General features: G+C 42.8%; 1 protein-coding gene across 1 annotated transcript in view; it reads right to left on the bottom strand.

Moving 5' to 3' along the window:
* Nucleotides 1-3,105, bottom strand: part of LOC306937970 (beta-1,4 N-acetylgalactosaminyltransferase 1-like) — a gene marked incomplete at both ends in the record, with an annotated part of 54,266 nt that extends 51,161 nt beyond the window's left edge. Inside the window, one exon of the mRNA XM_079521993.1 lies at nt 2,997-3,105. Coding sequence (XP_079378119.1) covers nt 2,997-3,105 — 109 coding nt within the window. The remainder of the gene's footprint in view (nt 1-2,996) is intronic.
* Between the last annotated feature and the right edge of the window lie 21,245 nt (nt 3,106-24,350).

Here is a 24,350-nt window from a genome sequence, read left to right as displayed (position 1 = left end):
GGACTTTTCCCCCAAAAAGACTTTTCCCCCAAAAGGACTTTTCCCCCAAAGGGACTTTTTCCCCAAAGGGACTTTTTCCCCAAAGGGACTTTTTCCCCAACGGGACTTTTTCCCCAAAGGGACTTTTTCCCAAAAGGGACTTTTTCCCCAAAGGGACTTTTGGGACTTTTCCCCCAAAGGGACTATTGGGAATTTTCCCCCAAAGGGACTTTTCCCCCAAAGGGACTTTTGGGACTTTTCCCCCAAAGGGACTTTTTCCCCAAAGGGACTTTTGGGACTTTTTCCCAACAGGACTTTTCCCCCAAAGGGACTTTTCCCCCAAAGGGACTTTTGGGAGTTTTCTCCCAAAGGGACTTTTTCCCCAAAGGGACTTTTGGGACTTTTCCCCCAACAGGACTTTTCCCCCAAAGGGACTTTTGGGACTTTTCCCCCAAAGGGACTTTTCCCCCAAAGGGACTTTTCCCCAAAGGGACTTTTGGGACTTTTTCCACAAAGGGACTTTTCCCCCAAAGGGACTATTGGGACTTTTCCCCCAAAGGGACTTTTGGGACTTTCCCCCCAAAGGGACTTTTCCCCCCAAAGGGACTTTCCCCCAAAGGGACTTTTCCCCCAAAGGGACTTTTTCCCCAACGGGACTTTTGGGACTTTTTCCACAAAGGGACTTTTCCCCCAAAGGGACTATTGGGACTTTTTCCCCAAAGGGACTTTTCCCCCAAAGGGACTATTGGGACTTTTCCCCAAAGGGACTTTTCCCCCAAAGGGACTTTTCCCCCAAAGGGACTTTAGGACTTTTTCCCCAACGGGACTTTTCCCCCAAAAGGACTTTTTCCCCAAAGGGACTTTTTTCCCAACGGGACTTTTCGGACTTTTCCCCCAAAGGGACTTTTAGGACTTTTTCCCCAACGGGACTTTTCCCCCAAAAGGACTTTTTCCCCAAAGGGACTTTTTTCCCAACGGGACTTTTGGGACTTTTCCCCCAAAGGGACTTTTAGGACTTTTTCCCCAACGGGACTTTTCCCCCAAAAGGACTTTTCCCCCAAAGGGACTTTTTCTCCAAAGGGACTTTTTCCCCAAAGGGACTTTTCCCCCAAAAGGACTTTTCCCCCAAAGGGACTTTTGGGACTTTTCCCCCAAAGGGACTTTTGGGACTTTCCCCCCAAAGGGACTTTTCCCCCCAAAGGGACTTTTCCCCCAAAGGGACTTTCCCCCAAAGGGACTTTTCCCCCAAAGGGACTTTTTCCCCAAAGGGACTTTTTCCCCAACGGGACTTTTGGGACTTTTTCCACAAAGGGACTATTGGGACTTTTTCCCCAAAGGGACTTTTCCCCCAAAGGGACTATTGGGACTTTTCCCCAAAGGGACTTTTCCCCCAAAGGGACTTTTCCCCCAAAGGGACTTTAGGACTTTTCCCCCAAAGGGACTTTTGGGACTTTTTCCCAACAGGACTTTTCCCCCAAAGGGACTTTTGGGACTTTTTCCCCAACGGGACTTTTCCCCCAAAGGGACTTTTTCCCCAAAGGGACTTTTTCCCCAAAGGGACTTTTGGGACTTTTCCCCCAAAGGGACTTTTCCCCATAGGGACTTTTCCCCCTAAGGGACTTTTGGGACTTTTTCCCAACGGGACTTTTCCCCCAAAGGGACTTTTGGGACTTTTTCCCCAACGGGACTTTTCCCCCAAAGGGACTTTTCCCCCAAAGGGACTTTTTCCCCATAGGGACTTTTCCCCCAAAGGGACTTTTGGGACTTTTTCCCAAAGGGACTTTTTCCCCAACGGGACTTTTCCCCCAAAGGGACTTTTCCCCCAAAGGGACTTTTTCCCCATAGGGACTTTTCCCCCAAAGGGACTTTTGGGACTTTTTCCCAAAGGGACTTTTCCCCCAAAGGGACTTTTGGGACTTTTTCCCCAACAGGACTTTTGGGACTTTTTCCCCAAAGGGACTTTTGGGACTTTTCCGCCAAAGGGACTTTTCCCCCAAAGGGACTTTTTCCGCAAAGGGACTTTTCCCCCAAAGGGAATTTTCCCCCAAAGGGACTTTTGGGACTTGGGATTTTGTTGATTGCGTTTTATTATATTATAATAAATATATTATAATAAAATATCAAAAGGAAATCTCCCCTGTGTTTTTCTCAACGTTTATAAATTAGATTAACTTTCAGCCTATGCAGAATAGTCGTCAATATTATGCTAAAATGTTGATTGCCATCTTTTCATAACCCTTCATCCGTGAACCCCATGTGTCTGCAGTGCTAACCGAGTGAATTTTGCCTTCCGTCTCTGTCGGATGGAAACCCCATATGTCCAAAATTGTATACTTTTCAGGATTAAGATAAAAAAAATGCAAAAGTATCAAATCTACAGGCTCAAAACGCATCGCTTCTCGCTGCATTCCGAGCTCTTAGATCATACTGATGCTGTAGTATGATCAAGTGGGGCATTAATTTATGAATAAACTGTTGAATATGGAGACAAGAGGTTTCTGCCCGTCACCAACGCTTTGCTAATGGGTCCCATACCCCCAGTAAAGAGCTGAGCTGTGCTCGACAATGCATGATGGGGAATGCGGTGCTTATTAGAGGATTCCATTGCATGCTTGGCAATACACTAATTAGCTAAGGCTGTGTTGACTTCCCAATCCACAAGGGCTTTAATGGAACCAAGCTATAATCATGGAGAAAAGAGTAGAACACTCACTATAATGACACACTGTATAGTTGCATGGTAATGCGAGACAATTTAACTGAAATAATGCTCACTTGTTTATATTTACTTACACACTTTCTAACTTTGTTAGGCCTACTTCTGTTGAATTAGTCATTTTGTATACTTTGTTTCATAGCATAACACAACATAATATCCAGGTCTTTGTGAACTTATGGTTGGATAAAGTCGAATAGGCTATGTGATAACTATAGTCAAGACTTCAATGAGTCTTAATTATGAAGCCGAGGTTGGCAATGCTGGGAGTTTGATTAGTCGTGCTACGGGTCGCGTGTACAGTAGGTGCGGTTGTCTATCTGCACCACGGCTGTTCTCACACGGCCATCCTCCCCTAGCAGAACCTCCGTCACTTTTCCTATTTGGCAGAATGCTCTGGGGAGCTGCATCCCGGCGAAGAAGTAGCGCACGTAGTGCTTCCAGAATTCACCCTTTGCCAGACCTCTGATTGGTCCCTGACTGACTAACCAGCAGGTTCTTCTGCCTTGTTCCGCCCTGGTTCCGCCTTGTTTATGTTGAATTTGCTATAACATCATTTTTGGAAAAAACTAAAAACGATGATATGCCCAGTCACCATGCTGCGCCTGTGATGTTCCTTTTTACTGACACAAAGTTTAAAATAAGAATTGAACGCACAGAATATCAATACGAAGCAACTCAAAAACATGTTATTTCAATGGTAGTGGAGGGAGAGAAAGGATTTTTGTCCAACCACGAAACAGCAACCAATGGGTGCGAAGAGGGGCACAGCCATGGGCGGGACTTGACAAAGGGTGAATTGGTCGGCTAGGACCTGAGAATGTCGCCATCTACTGCAACTGAGCAGTAGATGGCTTCAGGATAGACGACTTGCGGCATCGAGGCATCGGGCCAGCCCATGAGAAGGTGATTTGGTGTTGCTGGGTCGAGGTCTGAAGAGACGTAGCCCAGAGGCCTGGAATTTGTAGGGGGGCCATCTTTGCTCTGAGGCTTCTTTCAGCCCTCTGCTCCCTCCAACGTTGCTTTTAAGGTCTGTTGCTCCGCTCCCTCCCTGCGTTGCAACGCAGTGACCTCGATGTGCCTTTTGCAGGACAAAGGTGGAGGATCGCCTGCTGCGATTAGTAGTTGTCTAGGGCGGGCCATGGCCACGCTGGCATGATGAACAACCAGGGCTGTCAATAAGAATGCGAATATGACGAAACTTAAGGTGGTCAGCTTGACTCCGTTTGGTTTCATCTCGTTGATCTGCAACGGTTCTTTCTGGAGCAGGTGGCGGTCTTGGCGTGTATGCTCCGGATCGGTGCAGCCATCGGGCCTCTGCGGTAAATAGCGCCGGCAGGTCGGTTCGCAGACGGATCCACCGATGACAGCTGTAGATTCTCTGTCTGAATAAGCTCGCCCTGTGGCGAGTCTACACAAAGGACAAGATGGAGCGTGGTAACTTGGCCACTCATTGGGGCTAAAGTGCTGCTCTCCTTGCTTCTTGCTAGCTTGGGCACGTATGCGACGCTAGATTTGCGTTGTTGATTCTTTGATTCTTGCAGACGGGACTCGGTCCGTGTTAGTACTGCAACGATCAGAGCTGGTTTGTTCGTGCTTGAAACGGAGGCAGTTGTCATCTTGACTGCTGGCACTGGCTCTGCGACGTCCAGGTCGTAAGGCTGGACATGGTGGGGCTCAGTAGTCGCCTGGCTGTCTAACAGGTGGCTTCTGTCAAAGGGTTTGGGGCCTTGCAGAGGTGCTATTGTCGTCCTCCTCCTTGCTGATGGGCTTGTCGGACGTGTGGGGACAAAAGCTGTTTATAGAAGGGGCTAGCCCCTTCACTTGTGTGAAGTGAGGGGCATCATACATCACATTCCGTGCTCAGCCAATCAAATCATCACAAATGTTATTCGGGCCAATCACTTTTGGCGTCTTTTCTGCCTTCACTTTTAATCAAAGCATCGCTATGGGGTGATCAGCCAATCAATAGGAGGGGCTAGTGCCACACCCGTGTGAAGTGAGGGGCACTCTTATCATCATACATCAACTCATTCCGTCCAATCATAATTTGCGTCCTCACTTTTGTCTTCAATGTTTGTGTACAATGTTTGTGTTTACACAAACACTCAAAGCTGCCCATTCATTGTCAATGGCATTCAATGTTTGTGTTAACACAATGTTTGTGTTTACACAAACCCTCAAAGTTGGACATAGGAGGAGGGGCTAACGCCTAGCGCCCCTCAAAAAATATATATGTTAAACTATGTAGATAAGAAGTTTCTGCCCCGACACTGCCGACAGTGACAAACTCGAACTGGGGGTCCTTGAAATTCAAAAGTTTGAGAAAAACGTTGGCATCAAAGGTTTGTTTTGCTGTGTGCCTCCTCCATTAGCCTCCAGATTAATTGGAATAATAAGTGCTTGGCTTTCAGTTGTAGCTGGCGGAACATTCATGAGCACTCAAGCATTGACGGAAAAGGGCCTCACAAATATTTCAATTACCGCTTCGAAAATAACCTTTTGGAAAGGTACTCTGCCTAGCTAAATAGTTATTCATGTAAATGAGCTTGATACCACTACAGGCTCCCATATTGTAGAATTGGCATTTTATATGCATTTTTGCACAACAGCTGTCTGAGCAAGTGTTAATTAAGTGTAACTATTTGCTCCCTTACGGAGATGCTTTAAACTACAGTAATAAAATCACTCCCGTGTGAACTGAGTGGTGTAAGGTCTGTCTGACGTAATGAAATCATGTCTGACGTAATGAAATCACACCCGGGTGTGATTTCATTACCTGGCTTTGTTTGTGCAGAAAAAATGAGCATGGTTGCTATGTTCACCCTGTTCACCCGGGTGTGATTTCATTACGTCATTACAACAGGGTGAACATAGTAACCATGCTCATTTTTTCTGCACAAAAAAGCCAGTTGTAGGAGTGGTTTACACCACTCAAAAAAATACTGATATTTTATCATTGTTCACACATTTGTAAATCCTTTGAAAAGCGTCGTCAGATAGTTTGTAAAATGTTTTCTGTAAGATATTCTTCCAAGTAATATCTTTTGTTGCATGTGTATGCCATGTTAGATGAATAAGTGTGTGTGTGTGTCTGTGACCTTCCAGGCCACATGGGAACATGAAGATTCAAGTTCTTTGTGTGTTGCTGCCTTAAGGCTGTGCATGGTTCATGATCTGTAAGTCATACAAAATGACAGTATTAAATCACTGCTTCCAGAAGGATAGCAGGTTACTTATAACTTGTACGACAATGTAAAAAACACACACCCCAGGACAACAGTATATACAATACACCGTATTGATTTAACCACCGCCCTTATGTCATCAGGACAATATATACTACTGTACCCACAAACTCTGGCTCAAAGATCAGTTTGTCCTCTCTCAAGTATAGCACTTTACAACAAACATGCATTAGAGCCTAGAGGTCTTCGGGTAAACAAATAAATACAGTTCCATCCACAAGAAGTGACTTCGGGCCCGGGTCGGAACTGCTACCGTAGGGTCTCCGGGCTGTGACAGTGAAATGACGGTTCCACTAATACCTGTGTGGACCCGGGGAATGGCTGTCACATCTGTCAATCACTCCCCCCTTTTTCCGGCCAGTGGGAGGCGAGCTGAGGCGACCTTGCGTCACATGCAAGCGCGTGTGCGTGCGAGCGTGCGTGTGACCATAATCCACTATTAGTTATTAGATGGCAGGCAGCCAAGCTAACGGCCCATAGAGGCATTGTGAGAAATATGTTTCATTGATGTTATATGATTGGTTGTTAGGCCATAATAGGTCTATTATTTATGTTGCCTAAGGCTGCGTACACACCTAAAGAACAAATGTTCGGTCCGTGTGCGATGCCTGATTGCTATTTGATTGCTGCTCCAATTCATTTTCAATGAGATTCACGTCGTTTGATCGGACAAACCTGTCCGATGTGGGGGCGGAGGGCACAACAAACACATCGGACACCTTGTAGTCAAAACAGCCAACTAAAGTTTAAAAAATACTGTATGAAAATAACAGAATAACAGAAGTGTAGCGTGGACACCAGACAAATCTGCCAGTGCAATAAATAAATAAATAAAAAATAAGGCCTCTGCAGATTTGGTCTGGCCCTGTTCGGTTGTGATTGGATATCAAAACCGTTCATTCTATTTATTTTCTTCAATTTTATGTCATATTATGTAAACAATAAAGAAGGCATTTTCTGCCGAAACGTTGGTCATCTTAAAATAAAAGTTTATTTTGCATCATGACTACGAGTTGTGTGACGTCCCCTCCTTTCTGTTCAATATTATGTAAAAAAGTGTTTTGTTCAACAAGTGAATGAAATGCCTCAAGTTTGTATATGGTTCGGTCCTTGAACTGGATCAAGGACCATGTTTATCTGGGTTATTAAATCTTGCTCCAGCTTTTATGACAGCAGATAAAGGGTCATGGCAACCGTCATGAGTCCATTTAGATTTTATTCTAATGTAATCGAGGAATGTCAGTCTGCGGCTGGTCTTTGATGCATCAACATGGCTTTGTGCTATATTCTCACGCTCATCCTCCTGGGGCTTAATGGTAAGTATTACACATATCTTTGGTGATGATATTACTCAGATGTGTTCCTTAGCCTACAGTATAATACCACAACACAAACACAAAAAGGTCCCGTATTCAAAATGGTACCTAGAACTACAAAAACATTGGAATCATGCAAAAATATACTTTCACACCAAAGTAAATTCATTCATTATGAATGGCCTATTTAAAAAAAAAAAAAAAAATGAAGGAAAAAAGTGGTTTAAGTAAATGTTGCAGTATAATATTGATAATCTAATCTGGAAAGTAGCTTGTTATTAGAGATTTCAAATAATTCTACTAGAGTAAACTACTCTGAGGAGTAGAAGTATAAAGTATTGGAAAATGGAAATGTACATATTTACTCTTACAGTCTTTGAGTAAATTAATGTAGGCCTACTTAGTTACTTTGCACCACTGGTCATTTTGTCTTGTGTAAAGACATTTGAATCTAAAGACACTGATATTATATGTTTCCCTTATTGTTTACTTATTGCAGTGGTTCTCAAAAGCCCACTTTCAACTGGGAGATGAACCGATTCCGTTCTTTTTCCCCCGCCTAATTCTGAACCAGTTCAGATTGTTTCCACTGAAAATTATTTTTTTCTCTTGCCCTGTCCTGAGAACTAAAGTGGGCATGTCACTATTCCACAGGTTGGAAGATGCAGATGTGATAAAAACAATGAGAAATGGGAGAAATTCGGTCATAATTTGTATAGCTGGCAAGGTCTGGAATTGAACCTGGTGCAGCTGGTGATTCCTGCTCACTGTGCTGCAACGGCGCTCTAACCATGCCGCCCGCCCCCAATTACAATGACTGTTCTGTGAAAGCACCAAGGTTCCAAGAATCTAGAACAGAACCAGTTCGAGAACCGGAGTTATTTTGCTGGAAAAGAGTCCTCATGTTTTTTTAAACATTTTAACGCCCCAAAATATTTTCAGATGGGGTCCGCAGCCAAATACATACTAATTTGGATTTGAGAACCACTGACTTATGGATTATTTAAAAAAGAACATATTTTACAAGTATCACTCATCAATCATTTGTTTGTTTGTCTTGTAGAAATTGACAGTATAACATCGGTGGATCAGATCTCAGTGCAGCCGGGAGGCTCCCTCTCTATCCCGTGTCTCTATGAGCCAAAACACAAATTAAACGTCAAGTACTTGTGTCAAGGACACCTTTTTATCGGCTGTACCTCACTAGTAACGACAACTGCATCAGACGCCACCAATAAATGTGTAATCTCTGATGACGTCAACAGCACCATCTTCATTGTGACCATCAATAACCTGGTACCGGGCGACACTGGAGTTTACTGGTGTGGTGTGGAAAAACGAGGTGGTGATGTAAAGAAAAGATTGGACTTGTCCGTCAACACAAGTAAGAGACAGCATTGTTAATTTTGTTGACTAAGAATAAAAAACTAAAAGACTAAGGTTTTTGATAATTAGTCGACTAAGATTAGACTAAGACTAACCAATTTCAAATGACTAAATAGGACTAAAACAAAATTGTGTGTTCAAAAGACTAAGACAAGACTAAGTCAGAATTTGCAGTGCAGCACACAATTCCGTAGACCAGGCAACAATGACTAGGGGAGACGAGATCCTAAAACTTTTCAGTTATTTTTGGTTGTGCATGTGTCGTAATCAGAAAATCACCAATCTACAAGCTCACAATGTGTCACACTGCGGCGCCTTGTGGGCTAGATCGACTATTTTCGGCATGCAGCTAAGTATAAATCAGGCATTATGACACCATTGAAAAGTGGTATAGGCTACTTTAACCTGTTTTTGCTGTTTTGTTTTGTTTTTGCTTTACTAATAAACTCAAACCAGAACATAATGTAGAAGTGAGAGGAAAGGGAACAAGACAGCTTTTCATTCATTCATGCATTCATTCATTCATTCATTCATTCATTCATTCATTCATGCATTCATTCATTCATTCATTCATTCATTCATTCATTCATGTTTCAGTTGGGCGAGGTATGCTCTCTGTGGACGATGCCGGTCAGACGATACGGTCAGACGATAACAGGATATAAAGGGGAGAACGTGTCTGTCATCTTCAACTACACTACGACAGCCACTGGATATGCAAAGTGGTGTCGACTGGGCCAGCCTCCTGCCTCTTGTGTTACGGCCTCGGGGCAGATGGGTCAAACTTCAGTGGCTGTGGATACCAGCGTTGCTAATGTGATCGCTGTGACAATGAGTGGACTGAGCATGGACAGCACTGGCTGGTACTGGTGTGAGACTAAGGCAGGCCTGAAGGCCTTGTAGATGCCAGTGCACATCACTGTTACTGAACCACCACCGACCACACCACCTGCCACTACAATGAGTAAGATTCAAACCCTTTCATCTTTCATTGACCACCACACAGTGCCTCAGGGCTCTATATACTAGTATGTTTTCACCAATTTCCGATTGTAGATGGTGCCATCATTTCTGTCTACTCACTCTGTGTCTCAGAAGTGGGACAGTTCAGAAACTTTATACCAATGACATCATCGGTAGGCAGGTTTGGTCATTTAAAAAAAAGGGAAAAACATTAAAGTCTATTAATGCAAGAAAAATGCCTTCTATTTCAGCATGCTAACTTCCCAGGAAGAGAAAGGCTGTAGACTGTAGTAGTATTTAAAGGGTACTTTTCTAGAGGTTTGGGTTGTGTAGAGGTAACTCCAAATGTGGACAAGAAAATAAAATTAATAATAATAATAATTGCTCTAGTGATTAGAAATTAATAATTGTAAATATGCTCCTCATTGACTTACATGGTACACTGAAACAGCTCTCAAAGTCTCAAAGTCTCTTTTAGTAAATAAACAAGCACAAAGTTGATTCAGACAATAGGGCCTATAGAGCATCAACAAAACTCATACTTTTTATTTTTTGAGGGGCGCTAACCCTATTTGCTGTCTACCCAGCTCTTCAGTGAACATAAAATGCATTAGCAGGTTGGGATACCCGTTTGATCCAATCAGGAGAGAGATCTCACACAGGACACCCGATAGACAAGTGAAATTGGAACTGGAACATAATCAAATTTAGGCCGATACATTTTCCTGATTTGCTGAAATTGGACATTCCAGCTTAAATGTATTTTCTGTATAAAGAGCTGGATAGACAGGATGGAGACCCTAGCTGTTACTGAACATATACACTCTATATACAGTAGCAACAATTACTATCAAAATGATAGTGCTTTAACCTTTTCACAATTCCGCCCGTTACCATAGGTGGTAACGGGAGGCCAGGCCAGTGCCAACAGACTCATGCACGACATAAGCAGAGACGGAAGTCATAATCGTCCATTGTTGTGCCATGGTCGCGGCAGTGTACTAGCGATTGGACTATTAATATGGTTTGTGCGACCTCTAATTAATGTTTTATTAAGCATCGTACTTTATCCCATTATGAGCACTAAAACCACTAATGACCACGTCTGCACGCACATTCACGTGCACCAAGGATTGGAATTTAGGCAGTTTCTACCATGGGAGGCCTATGGGGGCTAGTAACAGAAGCTAAAATAAGGTAAAAAATATTATTTTTAATGCTGGATTAATGCTCTTTTATCAAATCTCGTGTTCTTGCGTTTGGCCAAGATGGGTTACTTGAAATGCTTTCCAAGTCGAGGTTGCCACAGATTTAAAAAAAAAAATATATATATATATATATCACTTGCCCTACTTTCAAGATTGGGATTATGATGAAAACCTGGCTCTTTACAGGCACACAACCCGAAACCACGTCCACACCTTCCACACCTTCCACCTCACCTTCCACCTCAACACAACCCGAAACCACGTCCACACCTTCCACCTCAACTACCGGTACAGCAACGGCCACAGTCACGCCCACAAGCTCGACCACATCTGGAACCAATGTAGGGCAAGTAGGACTCAGGTCAGCATCACTTAAAATAAAACACATTTACACTGTATGTAAAGAGGTGGTATGTCAAATCTGGCGGTTTCATGATACAATTTGCATTTGCTTAACAGACTTTAATGCTGTAATAATGATGCATAAGAAATAATATAATTTCATACTGTATGTGGGGAACCATCCTTTATAACAATCCACAAGCTCCATTAACACGTTTCATGGTTAATGATCTATCATTACCAACATACCGTATATTCTTGCAATAAAAGTGACAGCCACTTGATGAAAAGGTTTTGAGAAGCACTGGTCTAATCCAATCTATTTGATGCCGTGTTCATTTTGTTGTCTAAAACTATGATGGAAAATGCTCGTCGACTAATGTTTTTTTAGTGACGAAAACTAAATAAAGCAATGATGACTAAAGCTATGACTAAATACATTGATAATTTCGTCAACAAATAAAAAGTACCCTAAAATGTTGGGGATGCACTAGTGGAGAAGTGATCTAGTAGAACTAAGAAAATAGCCAATCTACAAACGTGCTGTCTCGTGCTGTGAGGTGTTGTGAAGTTGTAGAACAGCTATTTTCGGCACACAGCTAAGTGTAAATCACGCATTAGGATGCCATCACGGCCCACCGAAATACATTTTAGTTGACTAAATCAACTGCACGTTTAGTCGACTAAAATCTTATGATATTTAGTCAACTAAAACTAGACTCAAGTACAGAATTTCAGATGACTAATTACGACTAAAGCTGAATGGAATTTTATTCAAAAGACTCACTGAAACTAAATATTTGCTGTCAAAATGAACACTGATTTTTCTCAATCATCATGACTAGGTCCATGGATGTAATAATTCCTGCCATCTCCGCAAGTTTGCTGACGGTGGTTATAACTGCTGCCTTGTTCAGTTTCGTGGTGTTCATAAGAGCTAGTAAGTATTCTGTCCGGTTTGTTGAACAACCTTTACATCTCTGTGTTGGTTAAAAAAATCACACCTGTGTGAAGTGATGGGCGCTTTACCAACCCATATCATCTTACATCATCGCGATATCATAACATAACATCATATGCCGATTTGCTCAGTGACAGACAAAACAAACATTAAACCCTGTTCATTGTTAATGGCATTTAATGTTTGTGTTCGTGATTTAAAAAAAAATAGTGAACCAATGGAAACTATTAAAAAGCGCTTCGACAAAAACCTTCTAACTTGAGCTGTTTTTTCATTTTCTGAAAAATGAACATTTTGGAGTTATAGACACCATTCCGGACATCAGAGATATACTCAATTCATGTCCAAAATATTTCTGTTATTTCGACTGCAGGTCGCAGTTAACTATGAAATCGTGCATTTCCCATTTTCAGTCACGCCCCATATATGGTCATGCCTCGTGACATCACGTGATGTCATCAATATTATGCCCATATACAGCGTGGAGATCCCTGATGTCATCAATATTGTCCAGCAACTCTACATCTCACCTCTATAACCTCAAACCCTTAGATCTCCATATATGGAGCTGACCTGTTCTGACATTCCATATGTTGATCCTTCCCATCCTTCCTCTTCGGTGATCTTTTTTTTCCTCCCATGTTTAGAGAAGGCCAGTGGTGGAACATCTGTGGTAAGATCAACACCTTTGTTTTCCTTTTAGCCATGCATTTACATATCACTCTTTGATGATGAGAGAAAAGCCATAGTATTATATTAATGAAGACTTTTCTAACCCACTTTTATTGAGCCTTAATTATTGGCGAAAACAGAAAATACCCTAGACAGAGCATTCTTGTACAGAGTAGCTACTTCTTCCAGCCCTGGTAATATCCAGAGCTATAAAGGATAGAGACCGAACCGGAGCGCTAGCCCCGCCCCCAAGCTATTCATTTCAGTGGAAGTTGCTCAGTGGTGTTTTCAAGCACCCGGAAGAGTGCCGGAAGTATAATTATAACTCAATGGCTCGAGCGAGCGGAAGTTTAGCCTAGCCTAGCCCCGGACCTCAATTTTGAGGTCCGGGCTTACGCACGTGACGTCATGAACGTCCGTCCATCTCCATGAAAGTGCTGCCATTCCACATTTCGCCAGTAGGTGTGGCATCTTCAACGTTGGTTAGCCTTACTGGGGGCTTGGTAATATCCCGTTCTCATCCAATCCACCACACAGATTCCTCCACCTGCTCCTTCAGATGGTGAGCTGGTCTACACCACTGTGGCTTCATGGCACCCATCCGCACCCAAAGTAAGTGTGTGTGTGTGTGTGTGTGTGTGTGTGTGTACCCCACTCTGAGACCCACTGGTGCAACAGAGTGTTTCCACTGGTGCAACAGAGTGTTTCCAGTGAGCCAACATGCACAATATCAGCATACTATGGCACGCCGTTTTAACATTTAATAGCTAGACTGGATGTGTATTCCAGATATCTGTAATTTAGTTCTTCCTAGTCAAAACTAACGTTTCAGATATCCACAATGACATTCCTCCTATCCAAAACTGTAATTTAAGATATCCACAATGACATTCTTCCTATCCAGAATTGCCATTTCAGATATCCATAACGCCATCCATAATAAGCCATTTGAACTTTTAATAGAACCACCCTCCTGTCTGTAATATATGTTTTAGATATCCAAAACCACATTTCTCCTAGTCAAAACTGCATTCTCACTAGTAATAATTGTAATTAAAGATATCCATAGTAACATTCTTACTAGTAGAAATTGTATTTCAAGATATCTAGAATTCAGTTCTTCCTAGTAACAATTAACGTTTTGGATATCTACAATGACATTCCTCCTATCAACAACTGTCATTTCAGATATCCATAACCTCATTCTTCCTAGGAGGAATGACGTCACGTTTCCCATTCATGTGTATGGGGCTTTTAGTTTCAGATATCTGTAACTGCATTCTGGATATCTAGAATCAACATTCTGGATATCTACAATTTAATTCTTACTAGGATAAACTACTATTTCGGATATCTACAATGCAATTCTTACTAGGAGAAACTACCATTTCAGATATCCAAAATTACATTTGTACTAGTCATAATATGAATTGTGGATATCCATAATTAGATTTCTACTAGTCACAATGTATTTTAGGATATACAAAATGTAGTTATGGATGTCTGGAATGTTTATTTAATTTTGTATATCTGAAATGGCAGTTTCTAGTAAGAATTGCATTGTAGATATATTAAATGGTAGTTTCTCCTACTAAGAATTGTATTGTAGATATCTGAAATGGTAGTTTCTCCTAGTAAGAATTCATTGTAGATATCCATAATGTGGATTTTAGATATCCAGAATGCAATTATGGATATCTGAAACTAAAAGCCCAATACACATGAATGGGAAACCTGACGTCATTCCTCCTAGGAAGAATGAGGTTATGGATATATGAAATTACAGTTTTGGATAGGAGGAATGCCATTGTGGATATCTGAAACGTTAGTTTTGACTAGGAAGAACTGAATTACAGATATCTGGAATAAATATCCAGTCTAGCTATTAAAGGTTAAAACGGCTTGCATGTGTATTAGTTTCAGATATCTATAACTGCATGCATTCTGGATATCTAAAATCCACATTATGGCTATCTACAATGAATTCTTACTAGGAGAAACTACCATTTCAGATATCTACAATACAATTCGTACTAGGAGAAACTACCATTTAATATATCTACAATGCAATTCTTACTAGGAGAAACTGCCATTTCAGATATCCAAAATGAAATAAACATTCCAGACATCCATAACTACATTTTGTATATCCTAAAATACATTGTGACTAGTAGAAATCTAATTATGGATATCCACAATTCATATTATGACTAGTACAAATGTAATTTTGGATATCTGAAATTGAAATGGTAGTTTCTCCTAGTAAGAATTGCATTGTAGATATCCGAAATAGTAGTTTCTCCTAGTAAGAATTCAATTGTAGATATCCAGAATGTTGATTCTATATCCAGAATGCAGTTACAGATATCTGAAACTAAAAGCCCCATACACATGAATGGGAAACGTGACGTCATTCCTCCTAGGAAGAATGAGGTTATGGATATCTGAAATGACAGTTGTTGATAGGAGGAATGTCATTGTAGATATCCAAAACGTTAATTGTTACTAGGAAGAACTGAATTCTAGATATCTTGAAATACAATTTCTACTAGTAAGAATGTTACTATGGATATCTTTAATTACAATTATTACTAGTGAGAATGCAGTTTTGACTAGGAGAAATGTGGTTTTGGATATCTAAAACATATAATACAGACAGGTCCGGAGGGTGGTTCTATTAAAAGTTCAAATGGCTTGCCATAGACGTCCCTGACTCTGTATGACCAGAACAGAGCCTTCATTAGTATCATTGGCAACACCTGTGAAGGAAGTATGGAAGAAGCCCAATTTCTTTCCAATATGGCTGCTAGAGCCAATTGTTATTCGTTTATCACAGCAAACTGCTTTTGATATTACCTCATCCACTGCCATCATCTGGTGGCTGAATTTATATATTTATCGAGAACTGACACCGTTTTAAAGGGAGTAACGTGTCCCGCGAATGAGATTTAATTCACCCAAAAACCAGAACCTTGTTTTGATCAAAAACGCAGCCTGGAAAAAGAATCCGATTGAGTTAAATGGATTCTAAAATAATCACACCCGTATGAAGTGAGGGGCGCTCTCGCTCTTATCATTATACATCATCATACATACATACATACATGATTGGTTGGATACATTTATCCATTCTAATAGACATAAGCCATCTGTGATATATGATGATGAAATTAAGTCCAGACTAATAATGGGTATTATATACCCATAAGTATATTACTTATTATTAATAAGTACGTATTAATAATAACTCAGAACAACACAATTTGGACAGTTCAGAAACCTGCCTACCAATGACATTCCATGAGGATTCCAAGCTAATAGGAACTGCAGCATTTCTCTTCCTGGAATGTTAGCATTCTGAAATAGAAGCTTATGCTCTTGCAATAAAAAAAAAACAAAAAATCACATATGTATGTGTGAAGTGAGGTCACCTGATAATGTTTGATTTGATGTTTTGACAAACATTAAAAGTCCATAGACTTGGCTGCCAAGTAATGTCACCTTAAAAGTGCTCAAAAAAACATTACCAGGCAAAACGTTCTCTAGTCTAAACAAACAAATGAGCACTATATGTTAGTCCGATGTACCAACAATCCGACATACATGGCCTGTTAAGACTCACCTGTGGCTCCGACATGCGTGGCCGGTTAAGACACCGATTCCGGTTAGGGTTAGGTTAAAACTATTGGGTAGGGTGTCGGACTATTGCGTGTGACTGTTTGCACCCCAAGATATTATACGTTTGAAATGGCCAAATCTGCCTATATTGATGTCACTGGTAGGCAGGTTCCCATAGCCTTCCTCTGAGACACAGAGTGAGTAGACAGAAATGGTGCCATCTAACGCCAGGGCTCCACCGGACGCGTTGCGTCTCCGTCGCGTGCGTAAAAAAATGCACCGGTTCAATTTGAATGCACGCGTCACGTCACGCAACGCAACACGGGCAGTGGAGCCACCCTTCATTGATTAAAAAGGGAACATTCCCTGACGGTGACGCGACGCTGACGCGCCCGGTGGAGCCCTGGTGTTACAGTATAATGAGCTTTAGTGAGGTGTCGGACCAATGTTTTTTTTTTTTTTTTTTTTTTCACAGTATCATATTTTTTCTCCCTTACATTTCAGTGAAGGTTCATAGTGACACCAACGTGCATTGTGGAGTAGCTATGTAAGACCACCGACATCATCAACCATTACAGTATTCTTTCTGTGTAATAATGAAATAATCTATTTTTAGTGGATCTGGTGAGAGTCAAAAGTTGAAAAAGTTAAAAAAGTTGACTGTGAAAAATGTATCTGAAAGCGTCCTAAGTGAAAACGCTTACTCTCTCAAATGTGGACATGTCATAGACCAGTGGTTCTCAAACCAAGCAGACCCCCAAATTGATGGCTGTGGAGCCCCATCTGAACATCTCTTTGTCCCCAGAAGAGAATATTTGAGTTAAAACACACACACACACACACACACACACACACACACACACACACACACACACACACACACACACACACACACACACACACACACACACACACACACACACACACACACACACACACACATTTTCATGATTTCACTAAAATGTTCTATAGCAGATGTGCAAGCTTGCAGAGCTGGTATATCTGCTGTTTTTTAATTAACATGATTCAATCAATGCTGTATTTGCTGGGGATCCCATGGGGCTACTTGGAACCCATTTTGAGAACCACTGGCTTAAGACACCTTGCTAATTAGGCTAAGAGGCCACTGCCTTTATTTCATATAAAGACAACGAGGGATAATCTTATTGTTTATTATGTAATCCAGCAATCCCTTTGATTTGGCTATAGTATTTAATCATATTATTTGTTGTACTGTAAGCACTCTACTACCCTAATAAAATGCCTAATCTCACTCAATAAAGCAGTAACCTCGAGAAAAGATATGGCTAAGTTAATGAATGAGTCAATTGAAAGTTATTCCATCATATAACCATTAACGCAGGACTGTAATGGGTCATGCTGGATCAGCCATTTCCAACGTTGGGCACTTGAGCTTTGGTATAGTGCAGTCAACCCTTTTCATATCAAGGCCCATTATTTATTCGCCATTTGAGCCACGTACCACCATTTGATGAGATTTACATTTTACTTAAACCCTCTCAGACCTAAAACTAAAGAATATTTTGTTGTTGCAAAGATTTTGTCCACAATTCCATGCTGTATTGATGTTGGTGCCATAGGAGACATAACAGGCAAACATTGATCAACATAACATTTGTTCTACATTCTCTAATTGTGTAGACTTCTTGTATTAAGTGATGCAGATATTTAACAATAATCTAACTCTTGAGAGAGTCAAATTAAACCAAATGGACCGTTCATTTCACATTCTCAATATTAATAGATATAAATATATAAAGATTAACAAAAAGCAGAAACAAAACACGTCAGTGCGTTGTACATGGGATAGGTGCAAAACGTCAGTGCCCGACAACAGAAAAGACGAAGAAAAAAAGCCAAGTCACATGTCTGTATAATCATCCACAGAGGTTCAAAGTAGAGCTAAAAATCAAAGTCACTTGTCTCTGGTATTATCCAGCCTACACCGCCTGGAATCAGGCTGATAAACTCGGCTCATGCCTCGTTCAGCAGTCTGACGACAGGCAGGTGAAAATTGTCAACGTTTGGGGGCAAGGTAGTTCTCCTGGCACCAAAGTGCCAGTGAGTGGGTTAGTGGAGTATAGAGACCAGGATTACTGCATGTGTTTTGTGAGGGTTCCTACCGGGGACTCGGGGGAGAATATACAAACCCCACCTATAGGGTGGTGATGACGCAGAGGAGAGAACACGCCCCCAGCACCCACAGCGCTGGGGGCGTTGTGGGTATCAAACCCAGCAGATTCAAGCTGTTACCGTGGCCCCTAAATATGAATATTTATTAAAATATATATATATATATATATATATTGAGTACTGGCGAGGCAGTGGACTGAAGAGCAGGAGAGGCCGGAGGGGCTGCCTCTTGAGATGGAAATTGAGGAAAAATGGCACCCCGACTCTCCCATCTGAAAAAGGCCATGTACTGGGCAAATTCTGCATCCTGCCTCCAATACTGAGCCAGTTTGTCCGCTGGGTCCAACTGGTCAGTTCATTCTGTCACAATGAAAGGCAGGAGAGTTAAGACCCAAATGCAGACAGTCAAGTCGAGACAGAGGAGCTCAAATGCAACCAGTTTATTACCAAAACTCAGGAACATACAGAACACTGCTGACTACAATAATGAACTGAAAAAGAGGGGAGTATAAATACACAGGGAAAACAGGGCACTAACAGGACAAGGTGGAAACACTAGGCTAATCACGGTGAGACAACACAGGCAACAAAAGCAACAGAGGAAACCAAGAGACAAAACATACTACAAAATAACAGTACACAAGTGCAAATGAAACTCCAACTGGAACTAAGACACATAACAAAAACATAGGAAAACAGTGAGGAAAAGCACTAACTAAGTACAGAAAGTGTCACGGACCGTGACAGACTTAACCACTTACGTATTGTGGGGAAAGCTTTCGCAGAAAATAGCAGGAAATATCATGCCGCGTCGCGATGTGAGCTTGCGATCGGCTATTTTCAGCAAAAGCATATACTGTACCCATGTCCCACAGTAACAGAAAATATACTAGCATAGAGCCCTGATTGACTCCGCTCAAGCATAATTAAGACCTGCAACTTAAGTTAAAGGTTAAATATTTTGGCAAAATAAACATACCAGTATAGGCAGTATGCATTCTTTTTAAGTAGATTTGAATACGTTTTGCAGTCCTGTTACTGTTACTGTTTTTCTTTTCTTTTTTTGCACTTAAACCATTTTATCCTAGAGTTAAACCAATCTTATCCTATGCGCTCTCAAAAAACTGCGAAAGTCAACATTTTTATCCCTTAACTTATAAGCTCCTATGAACCTTTGTATTCCAACTCCAATGTGGTAATGTATATTTTTTAACTATCACTGGGTTTTTTTGCTGCATACCGTCAAAAGTTCCTCTTTTACCTCCAGGTTGCAGGAAACGCAGCAGCTATTATTCTGAATAAATACAGTATCGTCGCTGTCAGACAAGAAATATCCGATCTCCATATTTTAACTTTCAACTATCATATTACAGCCTCACACAAAAGCATCAAAAGTAGCTGATGTCGATCTGCTACTTTTGAACAGTTTAGTGTGTTTTGGACATATGAGGTTTCCACCCAACAGAGACGATATCCCAACCCCACTGTCAAGTTATTATGTTAATGGAGTCGGCAGATTTGTTTGCTTCCCCTCAACTGACTTGCAGATAATAAATTTGTTATGAACATGAGTTATTACACTGATTGAGCTGAACCTTTGCATGCACACTGATTCATGGTAATTGTGCTATTAAAATGCAAACTATGCACATTACATTATTGATGTAAGTAATCCACTGATTACTGTTTGTTATATTCTTATGAGTACAGTGGTGGAAGTACATTTACTTGAGCATCTGTCCTTTACTTGACTATGTAACTTTTTTTTGAGTGGTGTAAACCACTCCTACAACTGGCTTTGTTAGTCTGTCTGTCTGTCTGTCTGTCTGTCTGTCTGTCTGTCTGTCTGTGCACCAAAAAATGAGCATGGTGCATTGTGATTGGCCGGAATGAGACATTGCGTCACTGACATTACGTCAGACCACAGCTGATCAGTCTATATAAGACCTTACACCACTCAGTTCACACGGGTGTGATTTTTTTATGAATACAATGTAATGTTGTCCAATCTGTATGGTAGAGTATGTTAATAGGCTACAATATAACTTATAGGCTACAAATGGGATGGTTGTATTTTGTCTCTGTGCTCTTCTAGACATCATGTAAGGACACACATTTTGACCTGATGGTCAAGAATAAATGTATCCCCTGAGCAAGCAGTCAGGCTCTATTTTCTCAATGGTAAACATTTCAGCACCCAAACCAGTTCAAATCCGGGGTAGAAGATAAAAGTTGCAACTTTGAATATTTTGATACTTAACTTTCACTTCACAACAATACAAACATTGTACATGAACTCCACTAGGTATTTAAAATGTAGTGAAAATAGCATTATTATCGACAAGCAAGATTCTCTCTGAGGCCACTTTGTTTTCCAGGCTTGATTGTTCCTCAGATTCTTCAAGATCACAACATTTTTGGAAAGATCTTGAATCATTTCTCTTTTCTTTCTTTCTTCTCTTCTGGAGATCCCTGGCAGTCAGAAAACATTTTCAGATTGGGGTCTGCAGCCAAATCTATATGAATTTAGGGGTCCTTGACACAAAAGAGTTTTAGAACCTCTGCTTTAGAAGGGCATTTGTAGAATCTGCCTCATGTCTTAATGGGTTAATCTGTGTTTCTTTTGTCTTTTCTCTGTTTAGTTTTATTGAGTTCAGTGGAATCTCTTGCTCACACAATTTCATCATCTCTGCCCACCCCAGGCAGCCGATTCATCGTCTAGTTTTATTTCTCAGGCTTTGTGAGAGCTCAGTGCATGCCGCCCTTCCCTATTCACAGCTTTAGTGTACTTATGGAAACGGTTACAGGAGCTCCTTTCTCCACTATAGCAATAATGTACATTGTTCAATATTGTACACTTGGAGGTTGTATTATATAGAAATTTCACGAAATACCTTTCGTTTATGGGTAGGTTTCCTTCAAAACCTAGCTGCAGAACATTATTTTATGTACTCCCAGGACAGAAAATTCTAGAATTTTCGCTGTCCTGGGCTCTAAGGGTGACGTAGGAAGCCACGCCTATCCCGTATAGATACCTGCGTGGCTACGTCAGCCCTCATTCAACTTTTCTTCTGCTAAGCTGCGAGAACGAACTTTAACATTCCAGTGTGTGCAGGGTAATATATCTCGCAAACTCGGCCGAGAGATTAATTCTTTAGGACCGTGAGATCTCTGGCACACTCTCGAAGCAAACAGAAGGATACTTCTCGAGAAAAAAAGCCGAACTTCGACACAAGTGAGTTCTAGGCAACTTGTTGCTACGCTAGCTTGTCGGAAAAACAGCTCGCGCCTCTTTTCTCTCTCGCTAAAGCTAGCGTTTGTTAGCTTAAAGCTATCGATAGTTAGCTTAGCGCTACTAGGCAGATACGCCTGTGGTCTACTATTACACGCCACGAGGAAGATAAACCTGTGGCTGTTAAGCACCCGGACTCCTCTCTCTACAAGCAACCATGTCGCTGACGAGGGAGACCCAGCCCGGGGAAAGACGCCATCGACGACAGCCGGTGCCCGCCGACTGTCAAGAAGGCCCCAAACAAAAGACGTGCTCCACCTGGGGATGCGAGAACACGATGTCGGGCAAAGACGGGCATGACGAGTGCATGTATTGTCTCGGCCTCACCCACACCCGTGAGTCCATGGAGGAAATCGGTCCCGTTTGCCTCCATTGTGAGGAAATGGACGACGACGTCCTAAACAACAGGCTCGGACGTGTCCAAAGGTATTATGACAACTTTGCCGCCCACGGACTCCGAGAGAGGAGCCCCACTCCTCCCCCGCGACGAGCTCGCATACAAGTCCCGCCAAAGGGACAACGAGCTACCCCGAGACAGAGGCTCGACTACTCGGGCAACAGAGCCCCAACCGGAGCCTCTTCTTCAAGAGCAGCACCTGCCAGCGCTAGCCGAGACAGGTACGCTACTTCAGCCTCTGCAACCAGGGCTCACGAGGCCACTGATTACGAGGCTCATGGCGCGAGGCCAAGGGATACCTTCGCACCGCGCCGCTCTTCCCCAGCTCCACGTGCTCGACAACACGTCGTGCAGGCCACCATTGAGTGCCCGCCCAGACATACAGCTAGACGCAGACAGCCTGCTGTTGCACCCAGCTATATGGTGGACCGCCTGGACCCTTCCCCAGACCGCGCAATGTCTCCCGGTGGGGAGCATTGGACTACCAGGGAGGAAGGGGAGCTTCGTGATGACGAGCTCCCTTCCTTCCAGGAGCAACTCCAGGACTACCACGTCCTGGACGAGGCCTACGCGGACGAGCGAGATGGCCATGATGACCTCTCCCCCGGGGACTACGTCAGCACCACTCGTCGCCCCTTCGACGACCTGGATGCCATGGAAATACAGGAGCACCAGCAAGCCAGGGCTCCTGTCCCCCCGCCTCCTGTACCCCCCATGGATGACTCCAATATTTACGAGATATACAGGAAGGCTAGTGCACGTTGTAACCACACATGGCCTAAGTCAACTGTCAAGGTACTACCATGGGAAGGCAGGACTGATGAGTCCGCCCCCCCCCCTGCACCTAGAAGACAGAAGCTCCCTATGGCACAGGGCTTCGAGGAGGCCATGATGCACGCCTGGGACGAACCCCTCCTGAAGGTGGATTTTCCCAAGGCCAGCGCCAAGGGGCCCAACGACATACCAGATAAACAAACCCTCGCCATAGACTTCATGCCAGCTATGGACAAGGCTATAGCGGCCTACCTGGCCAACCCTGCAGCTCCTAGAGTGGATCACCACGTAAAGGAACCGCAGCTCCTGTCCAGCAGCGTGAGGGAAGCCTCAAAACTGAACAAGTGGCAGTATGCACACATGTCATTCGTGGCGAAGGCCCTCAATGCAGGAGCACTTCTCCAGGGTTCCATGAAGAGCCTCCTCATTGAGATGGGACAGAAGTCCATTAAAGTCCAGCTAGCGGAACTGCCAGAAGACCTGGCCGAGTTACGCCGCTTGAATCACGAGATGGCCACCCTCCAGAGGGACTCCACTCTCCACAACGCCAAGGCAATGGCATGTTCCATCCTCCAGGAGAGATGGCGTTGGGTCGATCAGACCAGCGCCATCTCCCTGGAGACAAAGAAAGAGTTTGTGGCTGGAAATATCCACCCAGACAGTATGTTTAAGGACGCTCTGGCCAAAATGTCAGAGACCATCCAACAGCTCGAGTCCTCCACCAAGACGATGAAGGCGCTCGAACCGCTGGCCAACCAGGCCGCCCCGGTAGGCCGCCCCAAGGCTAAGAAGGCACCCTGGAAGGCCAAGACCGATGACAAACCCAGGTCCCAGGACCGGAGCGGAGATAGACAGCGACAGCCTGCAGGCCGAGGCAGAGCAGACCGCCGCACCTCTCCGCCGCCCTACAAGGCCAGGAGCGCTCCCAGAGGCCGAGGCCAGGGGAAGCGCAAATGACCTGCCCGGGCCGGGTCATCTTCCCCACCACACTCAGAGTTCAAGGCCAGAGGTGGGGATCACAGATCTCACCTCAGAGCCTGCGCTGAAGCGCTTAAGGGGGCCTGTACACAGTGCTGTGAGCACCGTTGTACAGACCCCCAAAATTGTTATGTGCAATTCACATGTGTATGTTTTTCCACGTTGTTCAATAAAGAAAACAAAAAAAACAAAAAACACAAAAAACAATAAAACCAACTCTGAAGGGCATAGGCCCAGTGGGAAAGATAACCCACACTGTGACAGCTTTAGCTGTCACAGTCCAAAAACTCCACGCCAATTTTTTCCAAACTCATTACCGAAAAAATTCACTAGAGGGAGACATTTC

Source organism: Electrona antarctica, assembly GCF_951216825.1.
Source record: "Electrona antarctica genome assembly, chromosome: 15".
Taxonomy (NCBI): Eukaryota; Metazoa; Chordata; class Actinopteri; order Myctophiformes; family Myctophidae; genus Electrona; species Electrona antarctica.
The sequence above is the reverse complement of the archived record's forward strand: the minus strand, read 5'-3'. Positions and strand labels throughout refer to the sequence as shown.